The 23,709-nt window shown below is 35.8% G+C and overlaps 1 protein-coding gene across 7 annotated transcripts in view; it reads left to right on the top strand.

Moving 5' to 3' along the window:
* Positions 1-23,709, top strand: part of wb (wing blister) — a 1,096,738-nt gene that overhangs the window by 762,984 nt on the left and 310,045 nt on the right. For all 7 annotated transcript variants that reach the window (XR_011333780.1, XM_069834429.1, XM_069834431.1 and 4 more), the window contains 4 exons: positions 1,651-1,884; positions 2,440-2,682; positions 9,386-9,562; positions 15,176-15,348. Coding sequence is in view for 6 of the 7 variants with exons in the window: in XM_069834429.1 (XP_069690530.1) it covers positions 1,651-1,884; positions 2,440-2,682; positions 9,386-9,562; positions 15,176-15,348 (827 nt within the window). In the remaining variant the exon portion in view is untranslated. The remainder of the gene's footprint in view (positions 1-1,650; positions 1,885-2,439; positions 2,683-9,385; positions 9,563-15,175; positions 15,349-23,709) is intronic.

Below are 23,709 nucleotides of genomic sequence, written 5' to 3'. Positions count from 1 at the left end.
ACCCAAGAGTTGGAGCTTAATCTGAGACGATTTTAACCGGCGTCGGGGTTGTATCCGGTGTGGCTTAGTGGATAAAGCATCAGCACGTAGAGCTGAAAACCCGGGTTCAAATCCCGGCGCCGGAGAGAATTTTTCTCCGTTCCATTACTCCTTCATCGTATGATGACGCAGAATATCTGCATGGAAATATCATATGTACTTCGGTACATTAAAATAATATATATGATATGCGTAAATCACTTCGTGATTTAAGACGGCGCTTATTCCGTCGGATCCCGGCCAACTAGTCACTCATATCGAGTGCACCTCAGCACATGTGTGGACTTCGGTCCTGCATTCATAGACATCTATGACGTAGTGCAGAGGGCGGCCACTAGAGGGAACCCAAGAGTTGGAGCTTAATCTGAGACGATTTTAACCGGCGTCGGGGTTGTATCCGGTGTGGCTTAGTGGATAAAGCATCAGCACGTAGAGCTGAAAACCCGGGTTCAAATCCCGGCGCCGGAGAGAATTTTTCTCCGTTCCATTACTCCTTTTTTCGTATGTTGACGCAGAATATCTGCATGGAAATATCATATGTACTTCGGAACATTAAAATAATATACATTAATATTATGCACGGACATATTCTGTCAAACTGACCGGGTTGTCTAGATCTTGAAGTCCTACTGCTGCATGACTGTTGTGAATTGAATTGAATTAATTGAATTTACGGGAGAGGGGCACTATGGCCCAGCACTACATCCTGTTATGATCTATTGTGCTAACCCTCAAGCTAGGCACATTCCCAAACCCACATCGGCTGACTACACTAAGGTGCGCTGCATACCCAAATTTTGAGCAGGCAACCCCCCCCCCCCTCCTCGTCCCTAGGCCTACCCTTCCATGCGTCACCAGCCGGCAATTGGGGAATGCTATGGAATGATGATGAAATGGAAAAATGGTGGCAGAATGATGTAAATGCCTAATATGGGAAAAAACGGGAGAATCCCGAAAAAAAAAAAACCCAACTGCGACCTTGTCCGCCATGTCACTGGATTTTTCATAAAAATCCCAGATCTGATCAGGATTTGATTTGCATGACAGGCAGAGGTCTGACCACTCAGCCACCACAGGGGGTGTGTGTTGTTGTGACTTGACTGTGAGTATTACATAGGAAGGCAAACTTCCAACTTGGCCTTGTAGGTCAGGGCACTGCAGCCGACCAAGTGTCTGTTTATGTTATGATTCGATGATGTTACAACATTGTTGTTGGTCATATTTTCCACGTCGGAAGTTCGCTTTGCCAGGTAGGAGTACCTGATACAGGACACAGCCGTAAACAAATTTAATGCTACTCCCACACATTGCAGGCTAGATTAGGGGTTGAACCTTAGGACTTTAATAATGAGTACCACTGCTCTGAACTCTGTTAAAGTTTTCTGAATATATTTATGATCTTCGTAATTCACTATGGGTCGTTAAATTTGTATGTTAATTTTAGCATTAAGAGGTTATACCAAAATTCTTCGAATTGTGTTTTTCCTCCTTTTTGAGAACTATTTTAAATTAAAATCTATATTGTGAAAGAGTGATAATTAGAGTATATGGAGAAACTCTTGCAATTATCATACTGCCAATTAAAGTTTGGTACTTAAAACTGTCACACAGGCTTGCGGATGTAGTTCCTCTGGTTCACTGAGATTGCAGTGTGACGCCCATACAGGACACTGTGCGTGTAGAGAAGGATTTCAAGGAGATCGATGTTCCACCTGTTCTCCAGGATACTATGGATTTCCAAGATGCCAGCCTTGTGACTGTCATTTGGCAGGGACAAGGGAAGATCAATGTGACTCTGCCAAAGGTTACTGCAGGTGCAGTGACTCAGGGCAGTGTCCATGTAAGGTGATACAGATTTCTATTTTACTCTGTACTGTAAGTCAGTATATATTTTTGGCCATAGTGTCGTTGCTGACTTTCTGTATGTTTACGTTATAGCTGTTAATATGACCTCTATATGGAAAAAAAAAATTACAAAGAAGTAGACTGAGCCTTTTAACATTTTCAATTTTATTATCGATGCAGTTAAAAAGACCTGATATGATCTAATGTTTTACCCGAATTTTATACATTTTAACGGATTCTAGCATTACAGAAGAATTACAAATTCTGGTTAATTTATTTTATTATCCTTCATGGTTGAGCAGCTGATACTGTTCTGTCTTAATTACATAATTAATTCCATGTTCTAGTTTCAACATCAGAGTAAAAGACACACACATCCATACCAATATGCACGCACAGAAGTGTGTGTCAAACACACACACACACACACACACACACACACACATACATGCAAAGACATATAGATAAATTTATTTATTCCAAATTCAATTTGCAGGCCCTTTGTATTGAACATGAGGTCACAAAGTTAACAAAATTGATTTTTTTGTTTTTCAGACGAATGTATCAGGGAAAAAATGCAATCTTTGTAAGCCTGGAACATTTGGCTTACAGTCTGATAATCCTGATGGATGTACACAATGTTTTTGTTTTGGACGTACAACAGCTTGTACACAAGCTGGTCTCACAGTAAGCCAGATAATGATGGCCCCTGCTATGCGTACTTTGGTGGTGGAATATGATTCAAATACGCCACAATTTCGTATTGGTGCCAACATCTACTCCATCGATGTTCAACAGGTTTGTTATATCATTTTACAGAGTTATTTGATACTACAGTACACACTAACATCACATTAATGGACATATTGTATGAGAAAAAAAAAAAGAATTAAATATATCAGTATGTAAATATGAGTATTATACTCGTACTATAATAACTGATAAGTAATGATTCTGAGAAAAATGTATTTTCAGAATAATTTAAAATTCTGGAAATGATTTCTTTTAAAAGAATATCAGAGGTTTTTTTTTTTGGCGCTAGGTAATTTGGATATCACTATATCACTCTTTTTATACTGTTAAAGGAAGAATATTAAAGAAAATCTATTCTGAAAATTAAATAACTTTACAAATTCCTTGATCTGCTCAACATGTTGAGGGACTATTTTTCTTATGTGTGTACAGTATGTGTTTAGACTTTTGTCTTTAATTAATGTGGTGATAGAATAATAATATATTAAAATAATTAAAATTGTATTTTCACGCAGCTTTCTATATAGTACATACATGAAGAATTTTATCTTTACAGAATGTGAAATCTTTTCTTTATGCAGAGGTGCCTACTATTACGGATTTTCAGTAATTATTATGAATTTCTTCCTTCCCCTACTATTACGGCATTGCAACCAAAGAAATAATTATTACGAAAGACAAAATTATCGTGGAAATATAATATATCTTCCAAAAAGTGAAGGGAAAAAAATGTGTAGAACATTTCCAATTGAGACAGGATTTCTTAAACATGCAGAAATTGTAGATATTTCGCAACAGAAAAAGAGTTTCATTTTCATCTCTTGAATATTTTATATAAAGATTCACAAATTTGGCTAATGAATGTGAACATGACAGACTTGAAGAGGAATTTGTAATTTACCAATGCGATACTTTTCCTGAACATATTATGAATTAATTTAGAATAGGTGCAAATAGGGCCACAAAATGTCTCATTTCGGAAATAAAAATGACTACGGTACCGGTATAATATATTCAGTAAAGTTGTGTTTGCAGTAATAAGTGTGCCTCGTAGCGATCTCCTACAGAAAAATTCCTTAGTGCTATGAGAAAGAATCAACAGGATTCAGGCCTACACAAAACATATCAACACTGGAACCACTCCTAATCCAAAAGATCAAGATGACAAGGAGAAGTATGCTTCAAGAAGAAATTTGCAGAAAACATCTCTTAGGCATAAAACAAGCGACAAAGCATATATATATATATATATATATATATATTTTTTTTTTTTTTGCAGAAGAAGTGACAGGCAATGTGTAATTATATACTGGTATATTATGCATAACATCGCCAGAAAGGGGGAGGTTCGTTCATATGCGCTATGGGGTACTGATGACCCAGTTGTAAGGTTGGCACCTCTGTTTATGTAAACATTTTTAAGATGGTTTTTGCAAAAGTTATTGAGCGCAAGTATCAGAGACTAAATTTAAGGTAATGCTCTCAATCCAATAATATGTAGGCCTATATATGCAGGCCTATATGTATTTATTTACACTGCAAGTGGGCAAGCACCTGGTGGTAGTGGTATACACAATATAAACAATGCACAATAAAATTTCAATACATAATACAATAAGAATAATAAATTACATATTAATACATAATAAATCTGTAAAGATGACAGTATTTAATCCATATGTAATTTTAAGGAGAATTTTGCTCCTATATTAAAATGGTCTATGGTGAAGTCATTAAAGTAATGAAGTTTCCTGTGCAGCATGTATGCATGTACAGTATTTTTTTAAATTTAAACAATAAAACTAGAACAAGAAAACGCTCAAATCATGAATGGAAAAGATTTGCTCTCACGTAAGAATTTCACTTCCACATCATTTACTCCCACTTCTGTAACAACACCTATTAACTACTTTGGGAGTTATTTCAGTCCTTGTTGTTATGTACGTATAATTGACAACTATAAATGTCTCTATTTCTAGAATAGCATCATCTTTTTCTTATTCTTTCCTATGTTATCTATTTCTTCCTCAGCCCTATGCTAGCTATACTTAATCTCACTATTGCTCCATAGCTGTGTTTCTTTTTCTCTGACGTAATGACTCAACACAGATTTTTTGGGAGGAATGTCTAAGTTTTCATCAAGTGACATTTGAGGTGTCAGTTGCAGGGTAACGAGCGTGTTTTAGAATTTCATCAAACCTGGCAGATGTGTTGCCGTCAATTTGGCACTCTCCTGCACGAGGCAGCTTCCTTAGAATGTGATTGTAATCAATTTCTGCCATTAGCCTTAGTTTCTAACGTTGTGTAGTTGAATCTGATACTTGTCAGATTCTGTCCTGTATGATATCTTCCCTATATTTATGTTAAGTGTGCTGATAGTCAACACTTACTAGGCACAGTATATTATAAATCCCTTTGATGGATTGAAAATGCGTTACCAGTTTTTCTCTTACACATATAGCAATCAGTTAATTTTAGTGAAACTATCGGCAATGGCAAAATCCCAAACAGATTGGTGCACAGTTAATGGTATTGGATACTTTTAAAAACAATAACTAATAAGACCAAACACTGGCTTCTCTTCCTATCTGTAAATGATTAACAAAAGTATGAATCCTTTAACTTAAATGATAGCTTTAAGTTGTAATACAGAGAAAGGAATGCTAATATTGTCCGAAATCATCCCAGCTTCTGATGTACACCGTTTGATAGTACCTTACTTTGTATGATTATAAATGAATTTTTTAGTTCATTTTTATAATTGAATATACAGTAAATTTTTTTCGTTTATATATGTTTCTTTTGGATGAAAGTTCAAGAAATTAACTAGAGGAATATCTTTGATAGCAACAATCGCAACATGTCAAATGTGGAATGAGATATCGATTTTCTTTTGCCCCCCCTTTTTTCCTTCCCTGTCTATCTTTCTCTTCATCTTTTATTTTGAGAGACTATCTTCTTAACTTTTTATTCATTTCGACTCCAGTTAAATGGGACTTATTCAAAACATGTAATATTCACAAACATAAGCTTACCATTTGTCCCAGTTTGACCGGAATTGTCCCAGTTTGACGGTCTGATCCCAGGGTCCCAGTCGGTTTGTCAATTGTCCCAGTATGAAATTTATTGCATATAAAAAAATTAAATTACAGCAGAAATGGAACACGCTGCTGACCTCAGTGATTCCTCTTTGATTTTTTTGTGGCAACATATACATGTAGCCTAATAATTGACATTATTATAGCCGTGACTTAACAGTTAACAACTCTTTCACAAACTCGGTTGGCAACCATGACTGGCCTACTGGCCTACAGTTAATTCAAACGAACATTTTGTTGATTGTATTATTGATATGATGGCATGATTACCATTACGCAGTGTTGCCAACTGTACGATTTGGACCATACATGTACGATAATTTGGTATCATATATGATCGTATGATCCAATCCACGGATAGTACGCAAAATGTACGATCCTATTGGCAAATAGGAAAAAAAAAACCTGTCAAAAAGAGGGGATTTTTAAACTTTGTTACAATTTACGACATTTGGAATTTTATAGGCATATACGTTTCTGCAGTATTATATTTCACTTACCCACTTCTGCGCTACAAGTGCTGTAAAGTTCATTGGAGCAACACAGATTTCTATAAACAATGCTCTCTTATGTCTCCAGGTCTAGGCGACAACTTCATTTTCGTAAACTATACATTATTATCGTGACATGTTAAGAAGTCAAATTACTTGTGGCTATTCAAAAATGATGCGGACAAAGATTCTTCTTTCATTTAATTCCAAACATCTCAGAGATATGGTCTCTTCATTCGTCTCAATAGTCTCAACATAATTACTGTTGTCATGTAAGCATGTAGTAAGTTGGTAATCATGTTTTGGGAACCCCAGAACTACAAAAGAAAATAAACATATTCGGTATACATACAAAGGAATACAGAACAGTTTGTGACATTACTCCCTTGTGCCATTCGTGTTTTGTAGTAGTGTACAGGTTAAGAACTTAGGTGTCATTGTGATAAGTTCGACGTGAAATAGTGCAGTGGAATCAGAAGATAGTGATAGTGGTCCTAGTAGACTTTACTTCCAAAAATCTAAATCCAGTGTACTTGAATATAAAAGATGGAAAAAATTATATAAAAAATTATGGTAAACTACCCTTAAATTTACATAAAGATTGGTTGTGCGGTGACAAAACGAACTGTGAAAGGACTAGATGTAGGTTCTGGTTTTTCTGTTGCTTCTTCTCCTGAGGAGGTAGATTATATCTTCAATTTCTTAGCATTGTCATAAGATAAGCAGGAAACACTATGTTTAAAAATAATTTTATGCGCCCATATTTAATTTTCAGGAGTTATTTCTTATAAAAACTAAAAAAATCGTTTAAATAAATCTCTGTCAAGGCGATTTAGGTAAAATAATCCAAACAGGCCTAGTTTCCTAAGAAACTTGAAAGTGTGGTATCAATTCTGTTAATACAATGAGAGATTTTACAAATTTTTATGACCAATATCTCTCCTATATTGAGCTCTGGGAAAATAGTTTTGGTGGAGGAGAGTCATTTACATGGATAAACAACAGTTACATTACATGGCCCGAAATTGAGATATCTGCTGAAAAAAATCAATGAAATACTTGGAAAACCAGCCATAATAATAGATCAACTGTTTGATGAAGTGTTGATTGCCAAATCATTTTGGTCTTCGAACTGTGACAACTGGAAAACCAATAAATTGAATTGTGAAGAAAAATGGTTCAACTGTTCAGGCATTTCAAGAATCGAAATATTTCTTTGGGTAATCTCAGCCACATTGTCGAGTATGTCTGCCTGGCTCTTCTGCTCCTGTTAAAAGGACATGTTCAATTATGAACGATGTATGGTCTGAAGAAAGGGAAGTCCACATTAGTAACAAATACGAATGGTTTCAACCAGCCGACAATTAGGTTTGTTTCTCCTGTAGTAAAATATGTATCTATTTTGTAATTGTAATTCTATGTGATAGTATTCTATAATACGTACCAATTAGGTCTAATTGTGTAACTGATGCATAAAAAACGATAGCAGTCTATGCCATAGTTTTCACAAAATTAAGATTGTTACGTAATATTTGTTGTTTAGTCAACTGTCTGAAGACAGATCTGAACCTTACAAGTGATACCAACAAGACACCACTCATGAGGCAACTAAGCCAGGAGATAATGGGCTAGGCCTCTTCATTTTTTAGCATGACCAATCCTACGCTATGGAATTGAAGCATGGACTCTAAGGAAATGTGACGTAAGTAGAATCACTGTTAGTGAAATGAGATTAATATGCCAAACAACTGGCTATAATCCCATCACTCTTATTTCCAGCAGCTAATCACGTTGCAGGTCAGCTATATTTAAACGTGTGCATCTTGTCATTCGCTGCTGATGATTTTATGCACTTCCTAAGGCGCGATAAATACTTAATATAATTTCCCTCCATTTTTGCTCTTTCGCAAAAAGCACATGAGGACATTATTTGCCACTCTATTATTGGCTCAATTACAGTGCATTTGATTTATTATCATAGGAGCTAAGACATGATAATGTTTAACGGTACATCAAATAGATTCCTCGTCTGGTAGCTCGGCAACGAAAGAACAAAATTGGCGAATGATACTACCTACCTAGACTTCATAGAGCCTTCACACCGGAAATAACAGTGATGCGACCATACGTGGGACCATAAAAGAAATGAAGACATCTTAAAAAATCTTGAAGTGAACTCTATACTAGCAGACATATGTCATTATCAAGATAACTGGCGTCAGCATGTGAGGTGTATGTTTAGGACTAGAATCCATCGTGCAATCCTGCATTACTAACCTAGAGGCAGGAGATCAACTGGACGTCCAAAGAAATGGGCTGAAAACTTTTGTGAATTGTAACAGCCTTTCTGGGACTATAATCTGTATGGTTGATGATGATGGTGATGATGATGATGATGATGGTGATGATTTTTTCAAAATTGCATGGCAATTTATTTTACAACTGTTTCCATTATCATGTCATTATATCAGAAATTTGCTACGTATATATCATAAAACAAATATCGCAAATCACATAAAATTTAATTGCTGTGGGTATCACGTTTTCATTTTCTCGCTAGAAATTGACTCAGGTTGATAAACATGCCACCACTAAAATGAAGATTGGTGTTATATTCAGATTGTTTTCATATTATCATCATAGTTAAATAGCCACATTTTAAAAGCCAGTGATGTTATTATAAATAGAAAGCTAAATCAATTTTTTATCAGAATTAAATATGTTTTCAAAGCTGGAGTTTGGTTTCACACCATTAGTCCTCATACTTTTCAGTAAAGTCCCGCTATATCTTTTGTTCCTTTTCCCTGAATCCAGTCTTCTGCAGTGTAACAGGTGTTCCTTATTTGAAGCTAGATCCTTCGGCACAGGAAGCACCCTTTTCCTGAGACTATTCTCATTATTTGTAGATATTTATCTAAGCAGTCATGGTGTGTTCCCAAACTGAAAAGTGCTACCGCATTTCTTCGTGAAATGTGTTTAATCTTATCAGCATATTTATTGATGGCTTCATATTTCGTATTTAAAAGATTCCTCTTAATTTGTTCTTCTCTATTATGGTTTATCTTCTGTTTTACTTCATGTAGTCTTCTTTATGGAGAAATCTCTTTTGCTGCCGTCAGTATGTAAATATGATCAATAATGGTTATTTTTGTGTTGCAGCCAGCCATTTCTGGCATAAATGAAGTGAGTTTTAGTGGCTCTGATGGCGGACAGCTCAACATCACTAATAACTTACATGTTATTCCTGGTACTGTAGGTGATGTTCGAATTGGAGTCTCGTATACTTTTAATTTACCTATATACTGGCAACTTCCAAAGCAGTTTCTTGGAGATAGGGTAAGAAATTTTATGTATTGCATACATGTGTGGAGAGAGAGAGAGAGAGAGACACACACACACACACACAGTGTTTACATTTATCAATAGTATATTTATACTTTATAGTATTTTTATTTTATTACATAAGTTTAGTTCGAGTTCAGTGAACATAAGTTATTTTATTGTAATTACTACATGTTAAAAGGTGTAAACTTCGTTGTGACAATAATTTCTGTAAGTACCGATACATCAAAATTCTAAGAGTTGCATTTCTTAGATCACCTGGAAGTTTTAAATTTTGTGGGCATGATTGTTTCAATGCTGGTCTATTTGAAAGTTGAAATACTCCTTACACAACAAAATTTGTGCACATTTTAGTAACTGAAGTTGATTTATATATATACTATGCCACAGAAAGTTACAAACTTTGTGAACATTGTAATTAAGTATGATTTGAAACTTCCACAATGTTCAATGTGGTGTAGGATTTATTGGTATTTGCACCATATCATAGATTCAGAGACATCCAACGTTCATCTTTTAAATCTTCTACTGGGACTGGAGAATAGCTCTTGGTAACAAACACAACAGATATTTTCTTGCTTTTCCTATTTTCCTTGAAGATGAAGCCAATTAGTAATTTTAAAACACTGGATGTCTTTGCACCTATGACATAGTACAAATAAACAATATTCCATACTGTACAACTTGGAAATTAGATTGTATGGAGGATATCCTGCATTGATTTTATTTTTTGTTTCTATTCAAGAATTAAATATCAATTCTAATGAGAGTTAAATTTTAGTTTTTATTTTGATTTTTCGTAATATCATGGAAAGGTGTTATAGCATATGGATGAGGACGTTAATTTTTGGCCACCAGGGCAGCTCAAATGCTAGCTAGTTGTACTCGTAATCCGAGGGAGCACTTGAGCTTGGGTCCGAATCCCACTTGGACTGATTACCTGGTTGAGTGTCTTCTGTGGCCTTCTTTAACTGTAAGGTGAATGTTAGGCAATTTCATGGCGAATCCTTAGATTCATCTCACCAAGTACCATCTTGTTGTTATCAGTTCTACTGATGCTAGTTAATCTCAGAGTTGAACAATGTCGTTAAATAACCAATGACAAAAGTATAGGTTTCTATTCTCATGCGATATTCTTCTGCTGTCACGTACTACAGGTTTCTATTCATCATACATACATACATACATACATACATACATACATACATACATACATACGTACGTACAGCATTGATGTTAATCACTCTGCACTGGACGTCAATTGCCCATGTTATCAGTTAGCACTAAGGAGATATCAACAGAACATAGATTACTAATGGACGAACAGAGCTTAAAATTTTTCCAAGTGAACTTGCAACATTCTAGAGCAGCTACAAGCAACATAGTACAACTGATAATAGAATCTAGGGTCGATATATCCCTTATACAGGAACCATATACAGTGAATAACAAAATAGCTGGAATTCCGAAGTCTATGAGAACTTTTGTATGCGGAGAAGGAAGGAGGAGAGCAGCCATAATAATCAGCAATAATAATGTAGATGCCACATTGATAAGCCAACTATCCAACGAAGACTGCGTAGTAATTGAAATTCATCATAAAGACAAGAAATTCTTCATATCAAGCTTGTACTTTGATATCGAGACAGATATAGGAAGGGATATGGGGAAAATCGAAAACATCTTAGCTCACACGAAAGGACGTGGAATATTAATATCAGTCGACACCAATACTAGGAGCAAGCTATGGCACGATACACAGGACAACGAGAGGGGGCGAGTCCTGGAAGAGTTCCTCACTACCTCTTCACTGCATATAATCAACGAAGACACAGGAATACCAACATTCGAAACTGGGTGGGCGAAAAGCTGGATTGATCTAACAATCGCCAACAACTACCTGATCACAAGAATAACGGTCTGGAAATGTGGAGAAGAGGAAAGCTGCTCGGATCACAAAATCATTTCCTTTAAAGTACGAAGAAAGCGGCGACCATTTATAAATTCTCCTAAAGCAAAGGGAGAAGACAAACTCAATACCAAACGATACATAGTTAAGGAAGAAGAAAACTATGAACGGTTCAACAACATTCTACGGGCTTCTATAGCTAATGAATTTAAAAGTGAAACGGGAGAAACCAACCCTGAAGAAATCGACAAACTAGTATGTGAAATAATAAATCGCTCTAGTGACGCGAAAAATGTAACTGAAAGATTTAGTTCTTGCATCACTGCAGCTTGTAAAGGGGCGTTCTACACATCAACGGCGAGGAAAATATCAACCTAAGGAAAATCAGTACCATGGTGGACAGACCATCTGACAATATTAAGGAAAAGAGTTAACGTATTACGAAGGCGATATCAAAGAACAGTAAATAACCAACAGCTTAGAGACGAAAGGAAACAACAATACAGTCGAGGGAAACGAGAATACCAGTTGGAATTACGAACGGAAAAGTTCAAATCGTGGAAAACATACTGTATCATTGAAGGAGGCCGAAACACATGGAACGCGGTATATAAGCTGGCCGCAGGGAAGCTAAGGAATCAACCCACCTTAACAACTATACAGAAAGCCGGCGGTACCCACACATCTGGCATCGAAGAAACAATTACGAGTAAGTTGGACTACTTCACGCCCGAAGATGACGCACAAAGTGACATTGATCAACACCTCGAGATGCGAAGATAACAGGAGGAGCCAGTAAGTACACCAGACGACGTAGAATTCACACCAGAAGAAATATTCCAGGCAATTCAAAAGTTCAATCCCAAGAAATCTCCGGGAGAAAATGGAATAACGAAGAACATAATACTGAGAGTATTTACGGGATTTCCATCATCTCTAACAGCCATTTATAACAAATGCTTAAGCCAAGGATGCTTTCCAAAAATATGGAAAACATCACAGATCATACCCGTGATTAAACCAGGGAAGGAGGAGAGTTGGGACGTTGCAAGGTTCCGACCAATAAGTCTCCTAAACATCGAGGGCAAAATCCTAGAAAAGCAGATGATTGATAGGATAAATCACCATTTATATTCCAACAACCTGCTCAGCACGAACCAATACGGATTTATCCCTCAGAAAAGTACCATAGATGCAGCGTTAGCTGTCAAAAAGTTCATAAAAGACAACCTAGACCAGAAAAGGAGTTTAATAATAACCAGCTTGGATGTAAAGGGAGCATTCGACGCTGCCTGGTGGCCCGGCATCCTCTACAACTTAAGGGAACTACAATGCCCAAAAAATTTATATAATTTAGTTAGACATTACTTCAGTGACAGAATCGCTACACTTTCCATCAATCACAGCCAAGTGGAAAAGGAAGCAACGAAAGGTTGCCCTCAGGGGTCATGTTGCGGCCCAGGACTATGGAATGTCCTCTACAACTCTCTTCTTACCCAACATTACACACAACGAAGTAAATTAATAACTTTTGCAGATGATCTGTTACTGATGATGGCAGGGGAAACCAAGGAAGTGGCAGAAATGTACGCGAATACAGACTTGAAACTAATAGAAGACTGGTCAAACCTATATAAGCTACAATTCAATAACAGTAAATCAAAAACGTTACTGATATCGAGGAAAAGGAAAGAAGGAAAAAGCAACATAAATGTATTCACAAACAACAGAGAAATAGAGCAGGTACAGCAATTGAAGTATCTAGTCATAATCTTTGACAAGATGAATTTCGACATGCACATAAAACAAGCCTCAGAGAAATGCATCAAGCTCATAAACTCACTTGCGAAATCAGCTAAGATGAACTGGTGATTAGGACAGCGAGCCTTACTAACTATTTACAAAGGCGCTATACTGCCTATACTGCTATATGGAGTACAAGTGTGGGAAGAAGCTATCTTCAAAAGAAAGAACATGCTTAAATATCAGAGAGTGCAAAGGTTGATGAATATTAAAATAACGAAAGCTTATCGCACAGTGTCATATGAAGCATCTTGTGTTCTGGCAGCAGTTAAGCCAATAAACATAAAAATTCAAGAAATACTGGAGATATATAAAGCTACACAAATTTCCAGCGAAAATGGTACACTGACACCACCTGAAGACGCCCCAAAACTAAACGAGTGGCCCCACCCAGCAGTCAGACCAAGAGTCCAAGAGGCACAAGAAAACCTACAATACAACATAGAAATATACACCGATGGGAGTAAGATAAATGGGAAAGTTGGAGCAGCAGCAGTTATCTTCCAAAAAGGGGAAGTGATTAAGAAATTGAAGTACAAACTAAGCCCGCACTGCTCAAATAACCAAGCAGAACAGATAGCGATTCTACAGGCACTGAAGGAAATAGAAGTCAACAGGGAACTGCAGATCAGAGAAAAACTAGGTGTCATCAACACAGATAGCCAGATCACAGTAGCACTTCTCAAGAACAGTCAAATCCACAACACAACGATAGAACAAATAAAGGCTAAGATCAAACGTCTGGAGGAAAATGGTTGGACTATCCACATAAACTGGGTGAAGGCACACGTGGGGCTGTATGGAAACGAAATAGCAGACCAGTTGGCGAAGGAAGCTGCACAGGAAGACAGTGGGGAGGTAATATATAACAAAATCCCTAGAACTCACATCATTCGGGAAGCAGAGGAGAAAGGATTACGCAGGTGGCAGGACCAATGGGAGAAGACGACCAAAGGGAATTCCAGCAAAGGGTTTTTCCCGGTAGTGCAGGATCGACTAAACCTGAGGGTCCCACTTAATGGCCAAATCACAGCCATCCTATCCGGTCACAGTAAGACTAGGGATTACTATTACAGATTCAAAATTGTTGAAAGTGCAAGTGCAGTCAACAAGAATAAACAGTGGATCATTTGATATATGAGTGTTCTTTACTCAACAGTGAAAGGGATGCATTAAAACTAAACATTAGACTAAAAGGAGCTCAGTGGCAGATAAGTAACTGTGATCTCGTCAAGGTCTACTTGAAAGAATTTCTAACATTTGTTACCAGAATCGACTTTGACAAACTTTAAAGCAAAATGACAATATTGGTTCTTATTATAACTAGAGAAATTGCAATGATAATTGTAATCCAAATAGTTAATTCGTAATCCTAATCCTAATTGTAATTGAAAGAGTTTAAAGTAGTTAAAGAATTGTATGTAGTGTTACTATGTAACGGAGCATACAGTATAATAAAAAAAAAAAAATACACACACACACACACACGTGCGCGCGCGTAATGGAGCATGCAGGTTGAATTAATTAAAAAAAATACATACATACACACACACACATACACAAACGAACGAACAAATAAACAAATACTGCAAATTCAGCATTCTCCAATCTTTCCTATTTTCTGCCTTCCTCTAGTCTCCGCATATGATCCATATATCTTAATGTCGTCTATCATCTGATATCTTCTTCTGCCCCGAACTCTTCTCCAGTTCACCATTCCTTCTAATGCATCCTTCAGTAGGCAGTTTCTTCTCAGCCATAGTCTAATAATGATGGTAAATAATTTTAAAGTTAGTCAATGGGAAAATTAAAAGTCGAACAACTTTCATGAAATTGTAGTTTAATGTTAGTCATTGATTCATTTTGTAAATATTAAACTGTAACATTGCACGCAGGTATTATCCTACGGTGGTTATCTGCGATTCACAGTTGAGACTGAAGGCGGAAATACTCTGCTACCTGCTGGTGTGCTGGCAATTTATCCTCTCATTCAACTACAAGGAAATGGGCGACTCATCTTGGAACACTATCCTTTCCTTCCAAGTTCATCAGGTCATTATCAAGTTAGGTAAATATTCAATTGGAATGGAGTGAAATTGTGTGATTTTAATTTCAGACAAATGAAGATGACAGTTTGTCATAGAAAGAGAGAGAGAAAGAAAAAAAATGTTTATCACTGCACTGTATATTCCACATACTATCTTCTTTCTTCCCAGATAGTTTTCTCCATCTGTATTGCTTCTCTCCTCTGTGGTGGTGATGGTATGCATTAACTGAAATTATACAAAATAACGAAAATAGTAATGATTACCCTGTAATACCAATAGATAGAAATTAAGCAAGAAATAAAATTAAGAATAATGATTGCACTAGGGGCGGTTCTCCTTTGAAGAGTTTGAATCACCAAGAGTCATCTACTTTTTTAAATAGCTTACGAAATTATATTTTATCTTCTAGCATTCATTCTTCGTTTATAAAGATTCTGCAATTGTAAAAAAATTTAAACCACTGAGGGGTTACTGCTTCCTTTGTGGCCTCCCGGTCGGTCAAGAAGCTTGCTGCTTGCTTACTTCATCGGCCCCAGTTGATCTGATGTCAACAGGCAAAACCAAACGCACAAAGCTGTGGGAGGTCAGATAGCAGAGAGGTGAAAAAGTTTATCTGGTTGCCATGGCAACTATGCGTTTTGTGGTGGGGGATCGATGCCAAAGGATGTGTTTAGTGGGAGGAAACCTTTCCGTCTAAGGCAATATTCTCAACACAATGCAGGGATTTCTTCACATTTGTTTGGTCTATTTGAAGTGAAATATGTTCGTAGAAATAGATGTGTAGCGCCTAGCTTGAGTTGAAATGTTTGTAACGGTCTGCACTCTGCATTGTGTGTTATAATCCGATTTTTGTTAAGTGATTAGTGATTATTATTGTGTTATATGAAGTTTATTTTTATGGTTATTATTATTTAAGTGATTTATAATGAATCCATCTAATTACTTGGTGTGTTTCATACTCCCGACACCCATTTCGTTGTGGAAAGATGGCGACAAACGTGACATGTTAAATGTTGGTAGACCAACACCAGTGTTATGTTTAGAAAAAATTTGTGGTAGGGCAGGTTCAAACACTTATACTAGAAAATTTAAATCTCGTTGGTATGAAGAATATAAATGGTTGTACAGTAGTAGCTATTACCAGAAATGGTACTGTTGGTCATGTTTGCTTGTTGGCATTGTAAAGAGCGCGTGGAACAACAATGGTGTGACGGACAAACAATATTAACCTAGCATTTTGAAAACATGAAGCTTCTATAGAACATTTACGGAATTGTGTCAGATTAAGAGAGCTACGAAAAAACACTAACAAAATTGCAGATGCTCTTCGGGAAAATTTACGACTACATATTGTAAAATACAATAAGAACATTAGGCTTAATAGACTTTTCATGCAGTATCCAATTAGGGCTGCATTGTTTTTAAGTGAACAGGAAATGGCTTTTCGGGGCTCATAAAGAAAGCGAGAACTCTTCAAATAAGGGCAATTTTAAGGAACTTTTGGATTCATATATTTAGTATTTATTTATTTATTTAGCCTGGTAGAGATAAGGCCGTCAGAAAAGGGACTCTATTAATGATGAAAGTAAGGACTCACAATTTTTCTCAGTGCAGGTAGATGACACTACTGATATTTTACAAAAAACGCAGTGCTCTTTAATTCTGCGATATGTGAATTCTTGTGGAAGTGTAGCTGAAAGATTTTTGGACTTCCATGATGTTAATGAAGACCGTACTTCAGCTGTACTTTTTCAACTACTATATCGGAATTTGAATACAAATATAAACTTGTGGGACAGTGTTATGATGGTGCTGCAGTTATGCCCGGGCATTTAAATAGTCTCCAAAAAAAGATGAAAAGCGTTGCAACCCAAGCAGTCTTTATTCACTGCTCTACGCATAGACTTAATCTAGTTTTGCAACAAAGCTGTGATAGAATTCAGAAGTGCCGAATTTTTTTTTGCAAACGTAAGTGGAATACCAGGTTTCTTCCACCATTCTAGCCTACAATCTTACGTTCTAGATACCGAGGTCAGAAGGCGTATACCTACAGGAACAGACACTAGATGGTTCTCAGTTTCGCAGACCTTAAAGGTAATAGTAGATGAGTGGGACGGAATGATATGTGTATTTGAACATATCATGAAAATTGGTGATTCAACATGTACTGTATTCATCAGGCTGAGGGATTCATAAATAAGTTTAGTAACTTTGAATTTGCGTTCCTGGCTTTTGCTTTTAAAGAAATATTTGATCTGATTCATATCTTATTCAATGGTATTGCAAAATAAATCGTTAGATTTTGGATTCTGTGCAAACATGATTCAAGAGAAACGACAATACTTTCAACCCCTTATTGAATCCATTTCGTCTAAAGTGAAAGCCACTTCTGAAATGCGGAATATGTCTTAGAACAGTACAAACAAAACCTGAAGTTCCTATTTTAAGAAATATTGGATAATGTAATGTTGGAAATGAATGAACGGTTTAATGATATTGAAAATTTAAAATTTCTAAAGCTTGTCGATAGTTCCAAATTTCAAGAATACTCCAAAGTATTCCCATTTGATGCTTTAAATAATTTAAAGTTGTGCTATCCATAACAATTTCCAGATACAGAACGACTAAGGAACGAACTTACCTTGATCTACCAAGATAAGGCTTACAAAGATTCTTAATCTCGAAGCATTATTGAAGTCTTTTATAGATAATCAGATGAATGACGTCTTCACGGATGCATACAAATTGTTCAGCCTTGCTATTACAATTCCATCCACTAGTTGTTCTGCAGAACGAAGTTTCTTGTGTTTAAAGAGAATCAAAACTTATCTCCAAAACAGCTTAGACAATAACATCATCAGCTACTATCTCCATTCACAAGGACCTACTCATTGAACTGATGAAAACTCGGCCTTTCTATGAAGACGACATAGATGCCTTCGCGAAGATGAAAAACAGAAAAATCGACTTAATATAGAAACAAGGTGAGTCTTATTTCAATTACCAAGTAGCTGAAGTAGTAATCAGTAATAATTTTTCTTTCAGTCTATTTATCGTGATATAGTGAATAGTATCTGTTTTGTAAAAGTGTATTTTTTGCCTGGTTCCCTCCCTCTCACAGGTCAACCATCACTTAACATCATTCTCTCACTGCTTGCATCGTTGTCATTCTGTACTCATCCACGATCATTAGGGTATGTATAATAATAATAATAATAATAATAATAATAATAATAATAATAATAATAATAATAATTGAACTAAACATACTCTGTATGTTACAAAATAACAGAATAATAATGATTACAATGTCACAAACTGATATTATATAATATAACTGTGATACAATTAAGAATATAGGCATTACAATTTGGTCTAATTAGTAACTCTTTAAGTATAGACACATTTAGACTATTAATGAGGGTTACGTTTCCCATCACATCTACTTGCATCTTCGTCAGTTTTTTTTATTAAGCATTGTGTTTATATACGCCTATATTGATATTTGTTAATTTTTGTTTGTCTTCAACAAATTATGACTTTATATGCATAGAGAGCATATAGGGTAAATATTTTGTTATTGATGGAAAAATTGCTACAAAATTCTCATTGATCCAAGTTATATATTATTATAATGCATTTCTTTTGCAGAACAAATAACCTATTTATGTGGACCCTTGTCGCAGAGCCCCAGCTTTCTATATCATAGGACAGATATGGATATATTACAAGATATTATTAAATCTTAGTGTTTTGGTATCAACAAAATGTTTGACGTATCTCAATAAATAAACTGATTGCTTATATATTTACTGTATATGGTTAGCCCAAATTCATATTCACCTATATCACCAGAAATAATGCTTAGTAAGTTTATTTATTTTTTATTATTCACAGTGAACTTTTATTTCATAGAGCTCATTTCTTTTAGCAAGTTCAAAATCGATTAATTATGTTTTTCCCATGTTAACATGCCAAATTATTTGCGTCGAAGTATTTTATTGTTTAATTAAAAGTAGAAACCATATTCTGGATATAAATCTGCTCTTTCGTCTGAATAGGATATACCGTAATACTTGAATTTTCTGGACTTAAGATACCATTTACGTACTCCTTATAATGGCTAATGTGAGGCCCACTACGGAGCCTTGGGGTACACCATATTTCACTGTTTCATATCTTGATTGGATTTTTCTTGTAGTACCATTATTTTGAAAACAAATTTTTGTGGGCTGTTTCCTAATAACCATATTACAGTAAAATCCCTCATAACCGGCACCCAAATAACTGGCACTTTTGATTGGGGGGGGGGGGGGATGTTTAAATCTTCCACACCGCCACAGTCTGGGGCATCAGTTTTGCCACATTACGAAGTTCACACGAACTTTCATTTTTTTCGTTAATATTCGAACCTAAAATTAGTTTCTTATTTATGTTGTGTGATGTGTTTTAATAAAGAAAATCCACACAGTTTTTATGTTTATTTTGTTGTTTGGGCTGTCAATGTTGTCACCTTAGGAAGTTCGCACAAATTTTCGTTTTGAGTGAATGTTAGAACTTAAAATTAGTGTATTATTTGTGTTGTGTGATGTGTTTTAATAAAGAAAATCAATACAGTTTTTATGTTTATTTTGTTATGTTCAGGTCGTCAGTGTTGCCTCATTAGGAAGTTCGCACAAACTTTCATTTTCAGTGAATATTCGAACCTAAAATTAGTGTATTATTTCTGTTGTGTGATATGTTTTAATAAAGAAAATCCACACAGTTTTAATGTTTATTTTGTTACTTTCAGGTCATCAGTGTTGCCACATTTCACTTTGAGAGAGGAACAGAGATTGAGGGTTTTTGAGAATAAGGTTCTTAGGAAAATATTTGGAGCTAAGAGGGATGAAGTTACAGGAGAATGGAGAAAGTTACACAACACAGAGCTGCACGCATTGCATCCTTCACCTGACTTAATTAGGAACATTAAATCCAGACGTTTGTGATGGGCAGGGCATGTAGCACGTATGGGCGAATCCAGAAATACATATAGCGTGTTAGTTGGGAGGCCAGAGGGGAAAAGTCCTTTGGGGAGGCCGAGACGTAGATGGGACGATAATATTAAAATGGATTTGAGGGAGGTGGGATATGATGATAGAGACTGGATTAATCTTGCTCAGGATAGGGACCAATGGCAGGCTTGTGTGAGGGCGGCAATGAACCTCCGGGTTCCTTAAAAGCCAGTAAGTAAGTGTTGCCACATTAGGAAGTTCGCATGGACTTTAATTTTCAGTGAATAGCCCATTCGAATATAGAATTACTGTATTATTTGTGTTGTGTGATGTGTTTTAATATGGAAAATCCACACAGTTTTTATGTTTATTCAGTTATGTGCAAGTGATAGAGAAATAAGCTTCATATGGCTGCAGTTTCAATATTCGGCACCAGTGCCGGATTTAGGGAAGCAATTTTCAGGGGGGTGGCTCTCTCTCCCCCCTCCCTCTCCCCCTTTTTTATTTCCTTTTCTTTTCTCATTTACATTTTACAGTAAAATTTGTTTTTAAAACACTTGTTAGTAAATCTTGTCAGAAGTTTGTTCTTGAACACCTTGTGTAAGTCGGAAGTTGCATTGTCGCGGTTGTGGCGAGAATAAAAGAAGTTTGCAGCTGCATAGACCCTAATTATATTTTAATACCGGTTCCACGTTATTATACTGCGAAACTGCTTAAATTTAACTGCTTATATAAACAAGAATGCATTTTTGAAAATCAAATGGAATGTGTGTTGCCATGAATAGTAATCATAACTCTCAGTTATATTTACACTATAGTGGGTGGCGCAAATAAAAGTAGCCTGCCTCCCTTCCGAATGTGAATGCAATATTTTGACTGCTTGAAATTCACTTATTGTATTCAGTCATATCATATCATTACGAAATGAGTAAACAGCTACAACAATGGACAATTTTATGCAATAATCGATTGTTGACATTCTTCCTGTCAGTATTTCATCACTCAAATTACACGTATCTGTTCGCATTCTGCAAAATGAATTACATACTCGATACAAGAAAGAGTGCAAATTGTGGAAACGTAGGTGAGAACAGGTTCGATTAAGGAAACCCGCGAAATTTTCAGGACAAGTTTCCGTATAGAAGACAACCGGCAAAGAGAGCAATACAGGGTTCAGTTAAAAAGTAGCACGCTATGGAATCTGTGCAAGTGTATCTGAACATGATTAGATGTGCACAGCTTGATGCTATAGGGAGCCACTTTCAACATTTTCTATAAAAGGTGAGTCCTTTTTAGCACTTTGCTTCTGTATTTTTCTTCTGTATTTATTCTATATTTATATGGGCTACCTTTATCTGTGCCACTCTGTATATTGTCACCAATACTATTTAATCACTTTCTAGCATGTGCACTATATAATTCGATACGAAAGGTGTATTTCGAAATGGGTTGAAGATTATTTTTCAATTTACTTATACTTCCTATTGGAGTAAGAAATAGACGTAATAATGAAATTGTACCACCAAGAAAATCAGTGCTGGGTTTAACAAATCAATTTTGTTTCAACAATGAATAAGTTTGAATATGTTTCTTTGCATCGAGTCTGATGTGCTTCGTCAGATCAACTTAGATGACATCAACAATGCTTTCTCTATGAACAAAGTGCGAGCGAAATCTTTATAATTCACAAGTAAGATATATGTACACTATTTTGATTCCAGTAATTTATTGCTTTCTGAATTATAACTTTTCATTTAAAACTAATTTAAACTAAACATGACCTATATAATAGCCACTTATGAATTGTTTTTGGGAGTTAGGAGGGGTGGCAAATTTTAGCACTGCCTAGGGACGGCACTGTATCTAAATCCGGCTCTGTTTGGCACCATGAAGTACGAACTTTTTTTTTTGTATATACTGTACCAGTATTTATTCAATTATCCATAAAAATCTCGTATCCAGAACTAGCCTGGTCCCTTTGCTGCCGGTTAAGATGGATTCTACTGTATATCAACTAAGTAGTTCTAAAATTAATTCTCAGATTATAAATTTCTAACTTTTGTAATAAATTACCATATTGAACACAGTCAAATACCTTGACAGAAAGTAGTATACTACCAGCTTTCTCATTATTTTCTAATTTCCTAATAATTTCTTGTGCAAATTCAATTGGCGATAGACGATAGTATTGGTGTTGTTATTGTTGTCATTGTCATTGTGCAAAACCCTTCCCTAAATATACATTGAAATTTGCTTATAATAATATTAATCCTACTATTAAAAAATTTCATTAACCTGACAGTACAGCTACTCTTTCTGATATCATAACTAGACCATGGAACTTCATGCATTTGCATGCTTTTTATTTATTTTGCATATTCAGAAAATAAAAGTGTTTATGTTCGATTGAAGCCAACTTTATTTTGCTTAAATGCATGTTTCTAGGATTTTCCCTCTTAAATGCATATATATTTCAATTTTGCATATTTAAATGCATATATTAACATTTTTCCTTGTCTTGCACGAATTATTATCAACAGTAATCTCACTATACTTGTTTTTTTGAAAGATGGTACATGACAGTTAAGCAGCCGAGCTTGGAACTACAGTGCCATGTTGCCAATATGCACTACCATACTGCCAGCTGATGGAAGCTAGCAATTGTCATTAAGATGGCTGACGTTAAAACATTCATTGACAATTGACGCAAAGGTAAGAAAGCAATACAAAAATCGACAGAGAATCAAAGACGAAACGTACCAATGCTAACATTGTGTGCACAATAAGTTTCGCCAAGAGAGCTATTAAGCACTCGCCACGTGGGAAATGTAACTTTGGCAACTCAACCGTTGTTACCATAGCAACAGGCCTACCACGCTATGTGGCATTCAGTTGTTTTTCCGATCGCAATGCTCCTGTCATGTCTCATCTTTAAAAAAATAAGTATAGAGGTTTTCATTTATCTAGAGAAATCAAAACTCGAGTGGGATTTGATTGACTATTACACAATTAGAAGAAATAAAGACTCTAATTCAATAAAATAGATATTAATTGACTTATTAAAATTCTATTTCACTAACATTACCTTCACCAAAACGTTTGAACGGAGCCGTCATTTTCAGTCAACTATCTATGCAGGAAACAAATGACTATCACAAAGCATGTTTTATAATACCGGTAAGAATTTGCAGTCTGAAACAATCAGTTAGAAGAGAGATTATAGAGTGGCCATTGCACTGCCATGTTTGAAGAAAATTGAAAAAATGTCCACTATTAAAATAAGCACCTTAAACAAAGTGGGCGTGATGATAACTAAGGTTGGAGTTGAGAAGCTGTAACATTTTGTTTGCATAAATCCATTAATAAAGTGGAAAAACCTAGTGTTTC

Source organism: Periplaneta americana, chromosome 9, assembly GCF_040183065.1.
Source record: "Periplaneta americana isolate PAMFEO1 chromosome 9, P.americana_PAMFEO1_priV1, whole genome shotgun sequence".
Lineage (NCBI taxonomy): Eukaryota > Metazoa > Arthropoda > Insecta > Blattodea > Blattidae > Periplaneta > Periplaneta americana.
The sequence above is the reverse complement of the archived record's forward strand: the minus strand, read 5'-3'. Positions and strand labels throughout refer to the sequence as shown.